This window comes from Exophiala viscosa (assembly GCF_022695815.1).
Source record: "Exophiala viscosa unplaced genomic scaffold EDD37scaffold_1, whole genome shotgun sequence".
Lineage (NCBI taxonomy): Eukaryota > Fungi > Ascomycota > Eurotiomycetes > Chaetothyriales > Herpotrichiellaceae > Exophiala > Exophiala viscosa.
In genome coordinates, this window is record NW_026944353.1 from 3,067,219 (window position 1) to 3,084,624 (window position 17,406).

General features: G+C 51.9%; 7 protein-coding genes across 7 annotated transcripts; 4 read left to right on the forward strand and 3 right to left on the reverse strand.

Annotated features, from left to right (window-relative positions):
• Nucleotides 1-784: 784 nt before the first annotated feature.
• Nucleotides 785-2,575, reverse strand: EDD37DRAFT_557517 (trehalose-6-phosphate hydrolase; the record flags this gene model as incomplete). Its single annotated transcript, XM_062813709.1, has 1 exon — nucleotides 785-2,575. One exon carries the CDS (start codon nucleotides 2,573-2,575, stop codon nucleotides 785-787), a length of 1,791 nt encoding a protein of 596 aa, XP_062675443.1.
• A 698-nt stretch (nucleotides 2,576-3,273) lies between these two features.
• EDD37DRAFT_617341 (fumarylacetoacetase) lies at nucleotides 3,274-4,906 on the forward strand. Its single transcript, XM_062815722.1, has 2 exons — nucleotides 3,274-4,319; nucleotides 4,377-4,906. Exons 1-2 carry the CDS (start codon nucleotides 3,371-3,373, stop codon nucleotides 4,718-4,720), a joined length of 1,293 nt encoding a protein of 430 aa, XP_062675444.1. The 5' UTR covers nucleotides 3,274-3,370; the 3' UTR covers nucleotides 4,721-4,906.
• Nucleotides 4,907-5,074: 168 nt separating this feature from the next.
• EDD37DRAFT_57444 (phenylacetate 2-hydroxylase) lies at nucleotides 5,075-7,261 on the forward strand. The gene is made up of 2 exons (XM_062814385.1): nucleotides 5,075-6,055; nucleotides 6,109-7,261. The coding sequence occupies exons 1-2, from the start codon at nucleotides 5,428-5,430 to the stop codon at nucleotides 7,053-7,055; spliced, it is 1,575 nt and encodes a 524-aa protein (XP_062675445.1). The 5' UTR covers nucleotides 5,075-5,427; the 3' UTR covers nucleotides 7,056-7,261.
• Nucleotides 7,262-9,168: 1,907 nt separating this feature from the next.
• Nucleotides 9,169-11,191, forward strand: EDD37DRAFT_617354 (homogentisate dioxygenase). Its single transcript, XM_062815723.1, has 4 exons — nucleotides 9,169-9,356; nucleotides 9,426-9,535; nucleotides 9,588-10,833; nucleotides 10,888-11,191. Exons 2-4 carry the CDS (start codon nucleotides 9,468-9,470, stop codon nucleotides 11,017-11,019), a joined length of 1,446 nt encoding a protein of 481 aa, XP_062675446.1. The 5' UTR covers nucleotides 9,169-9,356; nucleotides 9,426-9,467; the 3' UTR covers nucleotides 11,020-11,191.
• A 679-nt stretch (nucleotides 11,192-11,870) lies between these two features.
• EDD37DRAFT_604443 (uncharacterized protein) lies at nucleotides 11,871-13,427 on the forward strand (the record flags this gene model as incomplete). Its single annotated transcript, XM_062814744.1, has 1 exon — nucleotides 11,871-13,427. The coding sequence occupies one exon, from the start codon at nucleotides 11,871-11,873 to the stop codon at nucleotides 13,425-13,427; it is 1,557 nt and encodes a 518-aa protein (XP_062675447.1).
• A 782-nt stretch (nucleotides 13,428-14,209) lies between these two features.
• Nucleotides 14,210-15,321, reverse strand: EDD37DRAFT_645315 (putative plasma membrane ammonium transporter; the record flags this gene model as incomplete). Its single annotated transcript, XM_062817620.1, has 5 exons — nucleotides 14,210-14,401; nucleotides 14,472-14,647; nucleotides 14,703-14,923; nucleotides 15,006-15,115; nucleotides 15,166-15,321. The coding sequence occupies 5 exons, from the start codon at nucleotides 15,319-15,321 to the stop codon at nucleotides 14,210-14,212; spliced, it is 855 nt and encodes a 284-aa protein (XP_062675448.1).
• A 376-nt stretch (nucleotides 15,322-15,697) lies between these two features.
• On the reverse strand, nucleotides 15,698-17,006 carry EDD37DRAFT_59107 (uncharacterized protein). Its single transcript, XM_062814514.1, has 2 exons — nucleotides 16,575-17,006; nucleotides 15,698-16,501 (listed from the first exon to the last, which is right to left on the reverse strand). Exons 1-2 carry the CDS (start codon nucleotides 16,820-16,822, stop codon nucleotides 16,075-16,077), a joined length of 675 nt encoding a protein of 224 aa, XP_062675449.1. The 5' UTR covers nucleotides 16,823-17,006; the 3' UTR covers nucleotides 15,698-16,074.
• Between the last annotated feature and the right edge of the window lie 400 nt (nucleotides 17,007-17,406).

Genomic DNA, 17,406 nt, shown 5'->3' on the forward strand with positions numbered 1-17,406 from the left:
GGCACCCACAAGCAACTCCGCACTTTGCAAGAGGTGCGTCTCGAATCTTGACAATGGCCAAGTCTTTAGACGATAGCCGATGCAAGGATACAAGCCAGTAGTGCGTGGGATGCGTCCAACGAGACACGGTAAATTATCTTGCTGTTGAGGAGAAAGATGTGCGGAATTCGAGGGGAATTGAGGCCGCGGTCTGCCCTTGTGGGTAGTCGACCAATCACAGCAGGTTTCATCTCATCCCACTTTCGTCTACAAACCCTTCGAAGAAGACTGGATCGATTACCTGCTCATGGAAGGTGGCTGCAGAACTCTTTCCGTTCCAGATTGATTCAGCAACCTCAGGTGCTGGCTGGCTATCAAAATATATAACTTCGGAAGGGTGGCAATCCCAACGTGCTGGAAGTCTGCAAGCACCCGAAACTGATGCGGCCCGGATGGTTATCAACCGAACTCTGATCACAATGACATTCGAAGCACTCTAAATGCTTGAGCGCCGCAAGAAGGCAGGAGTCATGGCCGTGAAGGGTACCGCAGCAATGACCGTCATCGCAGACGAAGAGTGCAGAGCCCAGACAGCAGTCAACATTACACTGGCTTAGCCGTTGCACAATATATCCTTCAGCCTCCGGGTGCCAACATCAAGCCTGTCGCAGAGCTTCAGGAAGCTGCTTGAGGCCCAGACGCCCGGTCGGCAGCGTGCCACTACATTTTATCACGGACCTTCGTGTCACACAGTTTTTGGACAACTCAATCCTTTTTCAATCTGGAAAACCGGGTTGAGCTCCATCTAGTCTATCTTGCATTTGGCAAGGATGCCCTCCCACGGTTTGAGTGGAATGCTCCCCTTCTGTGGCTTCTCCGGTCGACCCTTGACGTATGTACTGCAAGCCCAGAACTCTACACTCAAGCTCTCTGGCAAAGTATATTCAACATCCTTACCCGAGAAGTTCAAAATTACCAACCACCTCTCTCCAGACTTGCTTGTCCGGCCATACGCAAGGATGTCTGGGTCTTCCGGCGAGATTTCTTGATAGTCGCCATACACAAAGACATCGGCATGTTCCTTGCGATCATGGATGCCTCGTTGCCAGAACTGCCAGGTAGACAGCTCCTTCTCATCGCCACCATTCATCTGTGTCTCGGCGTTGATGCCCTGCTTGTAGTCGTCCATGACGCGCATCCAGGGCTTGACACCGGAGCGGCAGAAGCCGGCGTTGTCTTTGTTGTTCCACTGCATCGGCGTACGTGCATGGTCTCTCGCTTTCATTTGGATGATCTTCCGGCCATGCTCGAGCTGTTCTGGGTCATTCTTGTATATCTGCTTACATTTCTTCCAGTAATTTATGGTCTCGATGTCCTTGTACTCTGCGTCAATGTCCCATTCTGTTGGGGCATTACGTATGCCAATCTCCTCGCCCTGGTATACGAACAGGGTGCCTCCCAAGGTGGTCTGCATCAAGGCTAGCAGTTTGGCGCTCTTGTCGCGGAATGCATCGCTGTCGTCCGCGTACCGGCTTATGCTGCGCGGGTTGTCGTGGTTCTCGATGAAGACGGAGTTCCAGCCGTCGCGGTCGATCATGCAGCGTTGCCAGCGCGTGATGATCGACTTCATCTCCTTGACGTCCCATGGTTTCAGGGCCATGCGGACATTGGGCTTGTCGATGTCGACTATGTCGAATATGAAAATCATGTTGAGCTCTCGCGCGTTGGCGCCGACTGTGCGCAGGATCTCGTTCTCGTCGGAAACGCCGGGCATTTCGCCGACGGTGATGGTGTCGTATTTGGACAGGACTTGGTCGTGCATCTCGCGGAGGTAGTCGTGCAGTTTTGGACCGTTCACGAAGAACTGCGTGCCTGGCTGATACTGGTGGGTTTTCGGATCCAATATCTCTGGTGCATCTGGGTACGAGGGATCTTTGGATATCATATTGATGACGTCCATTCGGAATCCTGCTACGCCGCGGTCGAGCCAGAACTTCATCACGTCCCAGACCGCTTCGCGGACTTCAGGGTTCTCCCAGTTGAGGTCGGGTTGTTCGGGTGTGAAGACGGAGAGATAGTACTCCCCTGTCTCGCTGTCGTAGACCCATGCTGAGTTGGCCTCGCCCAGAATTTGGGCCCAGTTGGTTGGTGGTTCGGGCACGCCCGCTTCACTGACGGACTTGGGAGGTTTCCAGATGTACCAGTTTCGCTTGGGATTGGTTTTGGATGACCGACTCTCCAGAAACCAGTCATGCTCGTTGGACGTGTGGTTGACCACGAGGTCCATCATCAATTTCATTTCACGTTTCTTGAGTTCGGAGATCAGGTTGTCAACGTCCCCGACCGAGCCGTAGATCGGGTCGATGACTTTGTAGTCGGCGATGTCGTAGCCCATGTCTGCTTGGGGGGATTTGTAGATTGGGGAGGTCCATACGACGTCGATGCCGAGCTGCTTGAGGTAGTCGACTCGGGAGGTTATGCCTTTGACGTCGCCCCAGCCATCATCGTTGGTGTCTTGAAAGGAGGATGGGTAGATTTGGTAGATGACGGCTTCTTTCCACCATTTCGGCGTCGTGTAGGTTGAGGGTTTTGACATGCTGTGCTGTGTTGCAAGGGTCTGTTGTTGCTACAAGCCAAAACGAAGGGAAGGTCAAGGAATGAACGTGAGAATGAGATACAGACCTGTCTACCTTACCGCCTTGCTCCAAAATCTCTCGATCATCGATTATCCATTTTTCTGTATGTATATGATGTACATGTGAGGTGAGAATTGTAGCGAAAGAATCTCCGCCGCCAAATGTCGTCATCTCCAGGGAGGGAAGTCTTTTCGATGATCGTCATCTGTCTCTTTATCATTTTGTTCTTCGAGATGGCTTGTAGATACTGAAGCCCGATGGTACTTGCGGATGTGTTGAATCGGACATACATGTGGACTCAAAACGGTAGCCCTTGCACGATGAAAATGTGAGGAGCCAGCCTGTCACGCACTGTTTCTGTTGGGTTGGGAACATCTGGGTAATGGCACGTGTTGGCCAGTGTTTGCTGTTGACACGCGCGTCGATGACATTCTCATACTCTCTCATGCCATCACTCGCCATGCAGCTGGAATCTTCAGGCCTTTGAGTATATCTCAAGACGCACTGACAAGGCAGGAAATGCGGGAGGTTTCCCATATGTTGACCGCTTACAGCCGCCTCGGAAACAGTTTTTAGGGTGCCGCGCACGACGGAATTGGTCCCGAGATGGGCAAAGCATATGCCGGTGCCCCTCAGTGTGCTCCAGTCACGTCGTCCTTCTTGAATACTACTAAACTGGTTAAAAGCAAACATTTGAAGACGACAATCTTGCCTGCTGAAAACGTGAAGTCACCGACATAAACCAAAACAACAACATGGCGTCGTCGCTGAAATCATGGTTCCCCATCCCCAAGAGCAGTCACTTCTCTCTGGCCAACTTGCCTTTTGGCATTATCTCGACCTCATCAAAGTCAACACCTCGAGCAGCCGTGGCAATAGGTGACCATTGCCTAGATCTGCAGGAGTTCTCATCATCTGGAGCATTTTCGACTCTCGGCATTGACGCGTCCGTCTTCTCCAAGCCTACTCTCAACGACTTTGCGGCTTTGGGCAGACCAGTCCATCGATCAGTCAGGAAATTTCTCCAGGAGGTGTTCGCCGAGGGCGGCCCTCATGCAAAGACTTTGCAAAGTGACGAGAGCCTCCAAAAGAAATGCCTGCTTCCCCGTGATCAAGTCAAGCTGCACTTGCCGATGGATATTGGTGACTATACCGATTTCTACGCTGGCAGGAACCACGCCTTCAATGTTGGCTGTCTTTTCAGAGGACCGGACAATGCTCTCCAACCCAACTACACGCATTTGCCGGTAGGATATCATGGACGAGCATCATCAATTGTTGTCTCAGGGACGCCTATCACGAGACCCAATGGACAAATTCTAGAAAACCCAGCAGCCACACCCAAGGTGCCGACCTTTAGTGCCTGTAAACGACTTGATATCGAGTTGGAATTGGGCGCTTTCCTGTGCAAGAGCAACGACATGGGTAAACCTGTCCCTATATCAGAAGCGGCAGATCATATCTTTGGCTTCGTCCTGCTCAATGACTGGTCAGCGCGCGACATCCAGGCTTGGGAGTATGTTCCTCTGGGACCTTTCTTGGCCAAGAACTTTGGGTCCACCATCAGCCCATGGGTGGTTCTGACCGATGCACTGGAGCCGTTCAGGACCAGTGGGATTCCGAATGAAACGCAACTATTGCCCTACCTGCAAGAGAAGGAGGAAAAGAATGTCTATGATATTCGGCTGCAGGTCGACATCACACGTAAGTCTGGATTGGCGCTTTGTGGTTGACATATCAATGCTGACATGATATACATAGCCGAGGGTCATGAAACTACGAGAATCTTGAACTCGAATGGAAAGAACCTGCTGTTCTCGTTCCCGCAGATGCTTGCCCATCACACTATTAGCGGATGTCCCATGGCGGTAGGAGATTTGCTGGGCTCTGGTACCATTAGTGGATCCGAGAAAGGCTCGGAAGGCAGTATGCTTGAGGTCAGCAAGGGTGGTAAGGAGACGATCAAGTTGAATGGCGGAGTTGAGCGGAAATTCCTCCAGGATGGAGATACCATTACTATGTACGGCGTCTGTGGCACGGAGGAGACGGGACTGGTGGGCTTCGGTGAATGTTCGGGCACGATTCTACCAGCTCCTAAGCTGTGATGACTCCTGTATCCTATACCTTCTAAAAGCTGCATATATCACACATAACAGGACTAGGTTGTTAGGCACTGTTCTCAGGAATGGGACCGAGGCACCAATTCCGCTCTTAGAGTGTGTTTCTGTCTATCCAATCAGCATGATGGTATTCTGGATTCCAAACTTCCCCAGATTCGACTAACAGCCACATTCCCCGCCTCCTTTGTGCCGCGAATGAAAGAATTGACGGCATTTTTCCGCACTGCAATGCAGTGTCGTCCTCCTCCGCCTATCGTCGTCTGGGTGTTTCCGGAGATGCCCCTCATCGCGATGACAATCCCTGCGACATCGATACGTCGCGCACTGGGCGGCACCGACAGTAAGCGTTGGCACAAACTATGGAAGCCGCTTCACCCGAGTTTCGTCCAGACCACCAGGACTGATTTAAAGAAGATAACCTCGACTGTCCATCCTACCGCTGACTACATGACTTGAGACTTCCTACAAATCCTTTTCCAGAGAAGGATTGACTACGAGCACCGCATATTGATCGTCTCGGCGTCTTAGTCAGAGCGCTGCTTTGAGACTCGGGATCGAGAGCAGCGTGATAAATGCTTTAAGCATTCCATGAGAACAGTCAGCAAGATACAACCGAGGAGTCATATATATTCGCTGTTGAGACAGCACGATCTTGATTGTCTCAGGAAGTCTCGCGAAACTTTTCCGGCACTATGCTTGAAGCACTATCGCCCACGACGCTATCGTTCGTCTTCCTCACGCTAGGCTACTTCTTGATCCGGTATCTCAACTCCACCGACCAGTCCAAGATCAAGGGCTTACCAGAAATCCCTGGCATTCCGCTGTTCGGCAACCTCCTCCAACTCGGCCAGGATCATGCACGAGTGACTGGGGCTTTGGCAAAGAAATACAATTGGCCTGTCTTCCAAAGTCGACTCGGCAACCGCCGTATCATTTGGGCCAACACTTTCGATTCAGTCAAACACTTCTGGATCACCAATCAGTCATCTTTGATCTCGCGACCAACGCTGTACACTTTCCACAGTGTCGTTTCCAGCAGCCAGGGATTCACGATTGGTACGTCACCATGGGACGAGTCCTGCAAGAAACGCCGCAAGGTGGCTGCCACCGCCTTGAACAGGCCGGCTGTGCAGAGTTACATGCCTTTCATTGACCTTGAGAGCTGCGTGGCTATCAAGGACATGTACAAGGACAGCAAAGATGGGACAGTCGATCTGGATCCGCGCAAGTACTTTCACCGTTTTGCGCTGAATACCAGCTTGACCTTGAACTATGGTATTCGCATCGATGGTGGTATTGACCAGGAACTGCTCCGAGAAGGTAAGCATATCGCCAGAAGCCTGCAAGCAAGCCCAAGCTGACCATGATCGTAGTTGTCCACGTCGAACGAGTGGTGTCCAACTTTCGGAGCACATCCAATAACTGGCAGGACTACATTCCTCTGCTGCGACTGCCACTCATCTCTCGACAGAACAAATCGGCAGTTGAATATCGAGAGCGACGTGACAAATACCTTACCACTTTCCTCGACATGCTCAAGGATCGCATCGCCAAGGGAACGGACCGACCCTGCATCACTGGCAACATCCTCAAGGACCCTGAAGAGACCCTTAACGACGCCGAAATCAAGTCCATTTGCTTGACTATGGTCTCGGCCGGTATCGATACCGTCCCCGGCAACATGATTATGGGCTTGGGATATCTAGCGTCGCCTGAAGGTCAACACATTCAACAAAAGGCTTATGAGGAGATCATGAAAGTGTACCCGAACGACGGCGAAGCCTGGGAGAAGTCCCTTCTGGAAGAAAAGGTGCCATACGTTACAGCCTTGGTCAAGGAGATCCTCCGCTTCTTTACCGTCATTCCTGTCTGCCTACCGAGAACCAGCATCAAGGACATCAAGTACAACGATGCGGTCATCCCAGCAGGTTCGGTGTTCTACATGAATGCTTGGGCGGCGGATTACGACGACACCCACTTCAAAGACCCCGCGAGGTTCATACCAGAACGGTATTTGGACGACCAAGAAGGCAGTGGCACACCGCACTATGGATATGGGGCGGGCAGCAGGATGTGCGTGGGCTCGCACTTGGCGAACCGCGAGATCTATACTGCATTTCTGCGGATGATCGTCGCGTTTGAGTTGGTGCCGGCCAAGAACCAGACAGACTGGCCGATCTTGGATGCTCTGGAATGTAACTCAATCCCCACGGCGTTGACGACCGAGCCAAAACCGTTCAAGGTGGGCTTCAGAATTAGGAACAAGGCTTCGCTTGATCGGTGGATCCAGGAGAGCGACGCGAGGACCAAGGATTTGTGATGAATGACGGGCAAGTGTGTATTATAGCACAGCGTGCAGCGGTTCGTGGCTCGGTGGGTTGAAGACAAGAATGACGATACTTTGCATGATCAGTGATATACAACAGTCTTGTCATTTGTGTTTGCTACAGGGCAATCTGAAAAGGCTTTCCTGTTTAAAGTGGAAGATTATGGTTCTTGATCGCTCCTTCGCATTTGAATGGATCTACCAAACAACCTGTTTGTCTCTAGGCATCAACGTGAATGCTTGAATGGTCTTGAGTCTTGAGGACCTCATGATCAACAAGTAGTATATCTTTATCCACGAGTCTTATTCCTTCTGCCGCCATGCTCATCCGACCACAAACGCACTCGCAAACACGCCCTCATTTTCGAAAACCTCATCTTACCTATACAGATTGACCTGCGCATTGATGCTCGGCAAACGGACAATCGGACATACTCCTACCTACGATTCGATATATCGAGCGACAATATTGTCCCAATCCACCATGCCTAGTCAGAAGAGTGACCCAGTCATTCAACATGTGCACTGGTGGCAGCGAAACCAAATCATACAGGCGACCAAGGAGACATTGGAAGAGCGGAAGAGAGACAAATTGAGAAGCGAACAAGGTGAGTGCAGAGCAAAATGAACTTGTGATCTTTCCGCATATTTTCGATCGGTGATTATGAGGGAAAAGCCGCATGCCACACCCATACTGGAAATGCATACATCTCGTGCCGTGATATCGAGCTTTGAGAGGCGTGACGCCTCAAGATCGAGCTGACATGAGATTCGGCATCAACCGGGGGACGTGCCGTGACAAAGTGACAGGGAGGGGGCTGATCGTCAGTCATCGTACAGGTCGGCCATGGTCGGCTTCTTTCGCGCTGGAAATCGTCGCGAGATCGCGATGGTCCTGGTTTCGTTGGAACAAACACTCTTGGCCCACGTCGCCGCCTCGGCACCAAGGGTCGAGTCGACAGCAAGGTCTAGGAAAACTTGCACAAAAGGGCTTTTGGCCTGTTCTTCTAAGGCTCCTCGAGGGACGATCAATCTCGATCAATTCGGCAACGTGCCTGCCGACGACTTCGAGAAGGACACCAACCATGTGGCGATCAAGTGACGATCAGCTGGCGTCATCGCTTGTCAGCGTTCAATCAATCTGGCTGAACTGCTGTTCTTCTCGGGACTCGGAAGGTAACATGGAGTGGTCAGTGCTCACAATAGTTTGATGAAATGGTTTAGCCCATGAGGTCGACAGCGTCATTTCGCAGAAGAGACGCAGGTGCTCATTCGAGGATGAGTTCATGACCTTCAACCAGTCTAACTGGAGGAAGATTCCAGTGGGCGTCCAGGGCTCCCTAGGCTGATTTTCAGGCTCATCCAGGCACTTTATTCTAGGCTGTTCCTCAGCCTGATAAGCCTCCTCGGCCTTGGATTACCGCCCCCGGAAATCAGCCACCGGCCACCACTGCCCACCTGGAAATTGAGCGTCTACGCTTCGCATCCTGCAACACTGCCCTCGGCCAGGTTCTATGATTATCTTCCCCAGCACTCTGAAACGGAGACGGAAACAGCAACAGCATCAGGGAGGCCTTTGTGTTACTATTGTCAGCTGCAACAGTGTGAACCTGACAGACCCCTCACTTTGTGTCCTGCATACTACATTTGCATCCCACAGTATGTGCTTTTTGTGAGCCGGCACATTCTCCAGGCTTAACAATCCCTCATCTGCAGTAGCGGCAAGGTCGGCACTGGGTGGTGTCTGCTCCCAATTCGCCCTGGACGATCGCCCCGGTTTTCTAGGTGTAGGCCTTTGTGGCCTAACAAATCATGGTTGAGGGCTATCAAGCAGACATCCCGTGCTTTCCTTGCTGCGATTCTGCGAACTTACGCCTCATTCCGCAATTGCGCTGCCCTGAACCACTCAGGAACTGCGCCCTCCCTCCTCGCTTGAATGGGGCCTTTCCACTTTCCGATCACGGCTCCATGATGATACAGCCCACTCGCTCGCTCTTGCCTCGGAGTCCGGCCCACTGACTGCAACCATGATGTCCACCTTTTTGCTCATTTGGCCTGCGGTTGCAGTGTTGATGATGGGGCGTCTTTTCCTTCATATTCCTGCCCACGGAATCAGTCCCTCGTTTTCCAGAGTTCCTCGTCGAGATTCCGCACTCCGTCTCTAACCACCAAGCCGTTCAGGTGATCAAGCGACAACATTGCCCTCCATGCAGGGCCTCAAACGTTTACAAGAAGCCATTGAACGGCACCGTGAGAGCAAGGAGATTAATATCAAGTACAAAACACCCCTCACCAGTAAGTGCCGACTTTCCCTCCTCTTTACTCCACCTCGCGCACCGGGTACTAACTGACCTGCCACCACAGTCCGCAACGTCAACACCTTTACCGACGAGCAAGCCATCGACGATGCCTGTAACCCAGTTCGCTGTGACCGATACCTACGAATATCTGAATGGGTTCGGGGGATTCAAAGAGTATGAACCAATACTGCGCTCGGCAAAGGCGGTACTGACCAGGAATCTGCAGGAGTGAAGCGGTAGAAGGCGCTCTGCCGCTGGCGGCAAACTCTCCCCAAAAATGCCCTCTCGGGCTCTACAATGAGAAATTCTCGGGCACAGCATTCACTGCTCCGCGAAACGACAATCAGCAATCATGGCTGTATCGCATCCTTCCGTCCGCAGCCCACCAGAACTTCGAACCCGTCCCAGAATCATCCTCTGAATCCCTTACTTCGGTCACACCAAGTTTTGGAAAGCATTTCAATGCGATCCCCAATCAGTTACGATGGGATCCTTTTGATTTTGACAAGGAAGCGTCGTGGATACACTCGCTCCACTTGGTGGCAGGAGCAGGCGACCCGACCATGAAACAGGGCCTGGGCATCTACATCTACGCTACCGGCACAAGCATGCCCGAGAAGACGGCCTTCTACAGCGCGGATGGAGAATTCCTCATCGTTGCACAGCACGGTGTCCTCGACATCCGAACCGAATTCGGTAAGATACTTGTGCGACCGAACGAGATCTGCGTCATTCCCCGCGGTATTCGCTACCACGTTACACTGCACGACAACGAGCCGGCGCGGGGTTATATCCTTGAGCTCTACCAAGGCCACTTCAGACTGCCCGAATTGGGTCCCATTGGCTCCAACGGTCTGGCCAACGCGCGTGACTTCCAGACCCCGGTTGCAGACTTCATCGAGGATTACGAAAACACCGAATGGACGCTGTACGGCAAATTTGGCGGCAATTTGTTCGCGGCCAAACAGTCGCACACTCCCTTTGATATTGTCGCTTGGCAGGGGACTTTCTATCCGTACAAGTACGACCTGGGTCGATTCAATGCCATCGGCAGTATTTCTTTTGATCATCCTGATCCTTCTATCTTCACCGTTCTCACTGCTCCATCCATCCCACATGGCGACGGTACGGCGGTGGCGGATTTTGTCATTTTCCCACCTCGATGGCTGGTTGCCGAGAACACTTTCCGACCACCGTGGTACCATCGCAACACCATGTCCGAGTTCATGGGATTGATCATGGGCAACTATGATGCCAAAGGGGCTGGCAAGGGAGGGTTCCAGCCGGCTGGAGCCAGTTTACATAATACAATGAGTGGGCATGGACCAGACATGCCAACGTATGAAAAGGCTTCAACGATGGATCTACCGCCGACCAAGATTGGCGAGGGTAGTATGGCGTTCATGTTTGAGACATGCTTGATGTTGGGAGTGACCGAATGGGGATTGAAGACTTGCCAAAAGGTGCAAGAGGTGAGTTTCGATCTAGTAGCTATTTACGAAATGGCGATACTGACATGTGCACAGACGTATAATGCTCATTCTTGGGGACCGTTGAAGGTACACTTCAAGCGACCTGACTCGTCGCGAGGGGTTAGCAATGGTGAGAAGAAGAATGGTGTCGCTCAAAAGGATCTGAGTAGCGTTCACGATCTTTGAGAGAGAATGAATGAATGACTGGAGATGGATATGGGATGTATTTCCACAGATGGTAGTCCTTGGTGGTGATAGTGGTAGTCAACGCTGTCTGAATGAATCCAAAGAATACGCAAGCCAACCAACGTACCACTCGCACCTCTGTATTTCACACATGCAAGCTTGTTGATTCCATTACTATGTACAGTAAATGAGCGCATGGAGCAACTACTCGCAAGATGAAGCGGGGGAAGAACCTTGGAAGGGACTCGAGGGTCGTTTGGGAAAAAGGCCTGTTTCTCTCCGTCACTCCAATCATGTCCCTTCAATATGCACACGTGCTCTTCCAGTTGCGCCCATGTCGTCCGTTTTCCTGTCAAAGCCACTTGCGCGCCGCATCCCACCACCACCTTCACACTTCTTGATGCTGAGTTCAGAAATGAATGGGTCTCACATCCTATCACCAACCATCAAGGCCACACGAGGGTTCCGTTGGCTTGCTCGCTGGTGTCGTGTGCTCATACACGTGCCCACGCCCGACTGTCTCGAACGACCATTTCAATCTTTTCGAAGACTCTCTCGCTACTCACTCCTGATCCCGATCTTGCTAACTTAGTCTTCATAACTGTCCTGCTCGTCGTCTCTTGTCCTTCCTTTCATGCTCTCTTGCCAGTCGTCATGTGTGACATGCTACCAAAGGCCGACTCGACATTGTCTATCCTGTTCTAACACCATCCTTCGCTAAAGCAACACCCTCGTGTCCCTCCATCTTATCACTGTTTCCCTACGACCCTCCAATCAGGAGCACATCCTGCCCAGAAGATCCAACAGGTTCACCGTCTCACCTTCCTACATCCCCTCGGTGTGATTCAACTATGCCCCGGCCAAAACCTCCTCCTACCCCTACTGGATCAACCGACCTGAAAGCCTCGGACAGGGTTTCGCAAGCCACAGATATGGAATCAATGTTTACGCTACCGCCGCCAGCGTTGAAATCCATCGAGACATCTACTCAGAATAACCAGACGAAAACAAGTACTCGAGACAATTCCAGCAGCTATACTCAGAGCACACCACCCATCTCACCGCAGGACAAACCCCTCGCATCCAGTCCTCGACACAAAAGGACGGCATCCGGCCTGGTCAAAACGACTTCAAACACTGAACCTCCACCTAGCGAACCCTCGAATTCGTCCTACGCCCTTCCTCCACCACCCAGTCGCGCTCGAAAGATCATCCAGATGAAGCCCAAATCCGCACCTTCCCCGGACAGCGATGGCAGTTACCAACCACCGCCAGCTGCTGCGGCTGCTGCTCCTTCAGCCGCCGTTCCCAAAGCTGCCAGCACATCTTCAAACTCCAAGCGGAAACAACCCTCTGCCACCAGCGCCGCTGGCAGGAAGATTGCTCGTAAAACCGCACACAGCATCATCGAGCGACGCAGGCGGAGTAAGATGAATGAAGAGTTTGGAGTGCTCAAAGATATGATCCCCGCCTGTGAAGGTGTGGAGATGCATAAGCTGGCCATTCTGCAGGCCGGTATTGAGTACGTGCGCTACCTCGAAGGATGTGTTGCACAACTCAAAGGCGAAAATGACAAGCAACTGAAGATACAACCAACATCGCGGATGCAGATTGACGACCAGGAAGAGGATGACTTTGACGACGATGATGAAGATGAAGACGAAGACGAGATGGCTCAAGAGCAACCTGAGCCTGCACCACCCGCCAAACGTTACAACACATCGGTCCCGAATGAGTGGTCTATGAGGGACTCTCGGTCTTCGATCGCCTCGTTGAGCAGTTCGGCTCATCCCTCTCCCCATATCTTGTCTCAAACACAGAGTCATGCAGACGACCAGGCCGGTCAAAGAAAACGCCCGATTCTGCCTGCAGGCATAGGATCATTTTCGGCATCACCATCTCAGATCTCGACGAACGTCACATCTGCGACTTCTACGCCGACTTTACTCAGCCCTGCGTTCAACTCGATCCATTTCTCGCCGGACCTTACCCGCATCCAGACGAATAGCAATATGGGCAAATTTACAGGCAGCGGATCTTTGGCCGCTCCCTCGACGTCCGGATCATGGACCACCGTCAACCCGACGTCTAATCCCAGTCCAAATATGCAGCCTCTGCCCTCGCCGAAAGCGGCTATCAATATGCCTCTGCCTCCTCATCCCTCGACGAATCTCAAACTACCCCAGCCATTCGGTGCGCCTGCGGAGAGAGACGCACATAGCAAGTCTCCGGGTGCGCAGAGTGATGCGTCAGGCACAGCGGAGGCGACTGCCAGTGCGGCGTTGATGATGCTGACGAACGATTGGAGAGGTGGCGCGGGACGAGGTGCTGGTGCTCCCACTGGTGCTGGTGCAGGGGGAGATGATAGAGGCAAGGGTATGAGTGTGAGGGATCTGCTTAGTTCATGAGCATTGCATCTGTGTATGGCTTTTGAGCATTGTACTGTAAGTGGTTGACTTGGTGTATAGATATTATGATGGGAGTACATATATAGTGTGGATTATGGGCAAGCAGAGTATATATATGCTGGGACGATCAAACGAAGTCGACATGAGAGTCTACCTAGGTGTGTATGGCTCCATAATACGTACCTAAGTGTGTGTTTGGCCAGGGCCAGTAGCATGAGAATCTGCCTGTTCCATTTCCGTGGGTACAAACTCGAGTCGTGAACAAACTCCTGCAAGATGGAATGATGAATTCCAAGGTCTTTGAGAGCCTTGTGAATTGGAGAGTGGTGAGACTGTATTGGAGTATCGACTCGTCCCTATCTGGAGGAACGGCAGGACTATTGGTGCGTTCTTCATTTATTGTGCATATTCGCGATTATATGGCATTTGTGTGACGAGTAGCTGTCAAGAGTGGCGATGCCTTTGAAGGCTTCTTGAGACGCGAAGCACGATTGCCATTTGATCTGCGGCGGCTGAGCAAGCGGCACGGCAAGGCTGAGAGCAGAATCACTGGTGGGGAGCATGGGCAAAAGGGTGTTCAACAGGAAGGGTTGACAGCAATTCTGGATTAGATCATCAAGCAGTTGTTACTATCCGAACCTCTGACCCTTCAGTCAGACAATTTCCGTATGAGGTTTGACTTTTCAACTTATACCCTTCCTTATCCTGTCGGGACATAGGGCAGGACTATACTCTGCAGAACAGACCACCGACATCCCTGACTGATCTGGCTGATCTGGCTATTATTCTCGCAGTTGCTCAGGCTCAGCAACGTTGACGCCTCCCTTCATCGCCAGCCTCTCTTTCTTCCCCCTGATCTTCTGTGAGAGGTCGCCGACAGGTAACGTGATCGGAAAATCGACCGACTCGAGCAGCTGCACGATGAGAAGGTACCATATCATCATGGTCAATGCGAATGTGAATGCTCCGGCGGCCTGAATCCGCCATCATGTCAGCCGAAGCTCCAAAGGTTGTCGTTGATATCGAAGGGGGACGTATACGTACAACAGTCAAGTTCTCTCCAGCCTGGACATTACCCAGTGCCAAGTTCCAGAATGCTCCAGCCGCACAAGCGAATGCGAAGATCAAAGTGAACAATGCCGAGAAGAAGACGATGTTCGTGCGCAAGCTACAGATCATGAAGACCGTCGTGATCATGGCTAGCGTGAGGTAGTAGAATCCTGCTCATCCATTAGCTTGCTTCGGTGGAGGGTCTCGGACAATGGGTGAACACACCAAATGTAGCATAATATGCGGGTTCCGCCATGCCAGCCAGACTATCTCCTGTGGCAGAGTAGTGAATGCCCACGCCGAACCAGGGGACTAGCTGCGTGCCAGCGACGAGCCAGAAGGTTCCGTAGGTGAAGAAGAGGCACATGGAGAAGGTGTTCCCCAAAACCCATTCCATCATTGCGCCGACGATTTGAAGAATGCCTCCGAAAAAGATCATGACTGGACTGTCATGGGTAGCCGAGTTAGCAAAGTTGACTCATACTAGCAGAGCCGTCGTGGATACAAAGCAGGTGGGTGAGTACTCACATCAAAGCACCTCCCAAGCCACCTGCACCTCGCCAGCCCATGTTGGCGCAGGCATAAGGCGTCGATGCCATCACGAAGCCGATCAAAGCGGCAGGCGTAGGGTTGCCGAGCTAGCCGGAGTCATGATCAGTATTCTTGTGTGCAAAGGAGATCAGCATACCCTCTTGCGCAGATCGTTGGGAACATTGCGTTCTGGATTGAGGTAAAGAGCCTCAAAAACCTCGCGAGGTAGGAAGACGCTGTCTGCCGTCTGGACACGGCGGAGCACGTCGTCTCGCGAGTTCAAGTTGTTCATTGGAGACCCTTTGTCTGCCATGGCCAGGTCTCTCAAGCGGTATTGTTCTCGCCGATCAAATACAAACAAGTCCTGGTCAAGCAGGGGTTTTTCGAGACAGCAGGATATCACACCTTCAATCTCGAGAATCAAGTTGGGATGGCAGGTTGCCGCCAGTTCCGGGGTTGCACCAGCTTATGTAGCTGGAGCATGCTGGAGCCACTGTTCATCGTCATGCACTGTCCCCCAGGTTTCATCGCATTGCTGATCATGCATGAATTCATTTCGGTAGTCGTTGAGGGTTGACATAATGATTGCATAAAGTGCCCATGGTGAGCTAAAAAGCATGGAAACATGGATCGATTTGAGGGGAAGCCGGGGCCCCCTTTTCTTTAGCGACCAATGGGTCGAGAATTAAGCCCAACGCTGGCGCAGATCCGATGCGAATTGGCAATGCTTGTTACAAGTCCATCTTCACAATCCTCCAGGCACTGCACGCTTGGTAAGGCTCGCGGAATATGGCCGCTGCGGGGGACAGTAACGGAATCATTGAGGACCGAGGATGAAACCTCACCATGTGGATGAAGAAGGCATCATGGGGGAGTTCGGGTGGCTTACTTCGTGAATGCGTAGTCAGGATGCCCACAGAAGTTGTCTCAGTACCTGCAATTATGCAACTTACGAGTAACAATGTGTCAAGCCAACTTCCATTGTGGGTAGAACTTGGCGAGATCTGCACAAGAACTCAGCTGCGGAACAAGTCATGGTGGCTGTACGAGTATGCTGTCCGAGAGGTCACAAGCATTGCCTAGTCAGTGGACGTGCTCCATCGCATCGCTTGCCAGGAGGGTCAGTCCACGTTGCCCCAAACGGCATTGTCTTTCGCGAGGCATCGGCCATCTCTTCCTGACTTAGCACGTTGTCAACCCCCGTTGGCTGTTTGCTCTTCGTCAAGATCAAGGACTTGGTGGGCTCGACTTGAATAAGACGCTGCGAGCCGATCTTACCGCCTGATCGGCGGACTGCCTCGCTCGCTTCACGTGCGGCGGATGTGTGGCTGACGATTGCTAAGTGGAAGACGTAAATCTGTCTGGACATTCGAGGGTGTCTTGCAATATGGCAAGGTCGGGAGGTAGCGTTGCGCTGGAAGGAGCGCTGGAAGGATTGAGTAGATGTTGCAAGAGAGGTCAGACCAATTGATGTGCACATATATATCATTATTCTGCAAGCATGAGGTTGTCTGTGTTAGCTTACTTTGCTTGGAGGTGACGCATCAAGCCACAATAAACACATACTGTACTGTGGAACTAGGCAGGAAGACAATATGATGGCAGTAACGAGTGGCTGCTGGAGCAAGACCGAGGCTCAGGCCAAGCCCCTTATTAGTTTCAAGGACAACAACACCTTGGATTCGAGGGCCGCATGACTGATGAATGGCTGACTTGCAATGATGATACTCCGGATAGCAGAGTTCAGGCATCCTAGGTAAGATGTTATCGCGCTGTTGAAGAATGTCCATACGTCGATTCACTCTGTCTTCCATGTCGATCAGGCACACTCTGGCGATCAAGAATGTATTCGAGGCCCCCAGTGCAACCACATATCTTGCAACGGCAGCCCCATTGGTTGGCTTGACATGGCGCAGCGACGAGTTAGCCTCGCTGGCCCCATCAGTACGTCAATTAAAGTATAGGGATCGCCAGCCTTGCCGCGTCTTGGAGCCTCATACGACGTAGTGTACTTCAGTTGTGGCTGTGGCCAGCTTGATGGGGAGGGACACTGGAGAAGTCATCTCATAGATGGATATAAAATTGTTCAGTGTCTGTTGCTTGTTGACTGTGAACTTGCTAGTCACATTATCAAAAAGCCTTGTCTTGACATTCCAAGCACTTCGGCGATCAACCTCATCAGTCAGACAGTTTGTCCGCTATTACACTTCAAGAGCAGTGTATCACCATCGACAAGGAGGAAAGCCCTAATAACATCAGACTCATACATTGACGTCCGCTCGCACCATGTGCTTCTCGGACGACAAGGACATGGGGCCCGGACCCCAGCCACACACAGAGAAGCGCAAAGGGGGCAGGAAGAATGGTACAGCACATTCGGCCAACAAACATGCTCTGT

Coding starts and splice junctions, on each gene's coding strand:
- EDD37DRAFT_617341 (XM_062815722.1), top strand. CDS start 3,371: ATGGCGTCGTCGCTGAAATCATGGTTCCCCATCCCCAAGAGCAGTCAC. Junction 4,320..4,376: donor GCTGCAGGTCGACATCACAC/GTAAGTCTGGAT, acceptor TGATATACATAG/CCGAGGGTCATGAAACTACG.
- EDD37DRAFT_57444 (XM_062814385.1), top strand. CDS start 5,428: ATGCTTGAAGCACTATCGCCCACGACGCTATCGTTCGTCTTCCTCACG. Junction 6,056..6,108: donor CCAGGAACTGCTCCGAGAAG/GTAAGCATATCG, acceptor CCATGATCGTAG/TTGTCCACGTCGAACGAGTG.
- EDD37DRAFT_617354 (XM_062815723.1), top strand. CDS start 9,468: ATGCCTGTAACCCAGTTCGCTGTGACCGATACCTACGAATATCTGAAT. Junction 9,536..9,587: donor GGGTTCGGGGGATTCAAAGA/GTATGAACCAAT, acceptor AGGAATCTGCAG/GAGTGAAGCGGTAGAAGGCG. Junction 10,834..10,887: donor CTTGCCAAAAGGTGCAAGAG/GTGAGTTTCGAT, acceptor ACATGTGCACAG/ACGTATAATGCTCATTCTTG.
- EDD37DRAFT_59107 (XM_062814514.1), bottom strand. CDS start 16,822: ATGGAAGACAGAGTGAATCGACGTATGGACATTCTTCAACAGCGCGAT. Junction 16,502..16,574: donor CTGCCTAGTTCCACAGTACA/GTATGTGTTTAT, acceptor TCATGCTTGCAG/AATAATGATATATATGTGCA.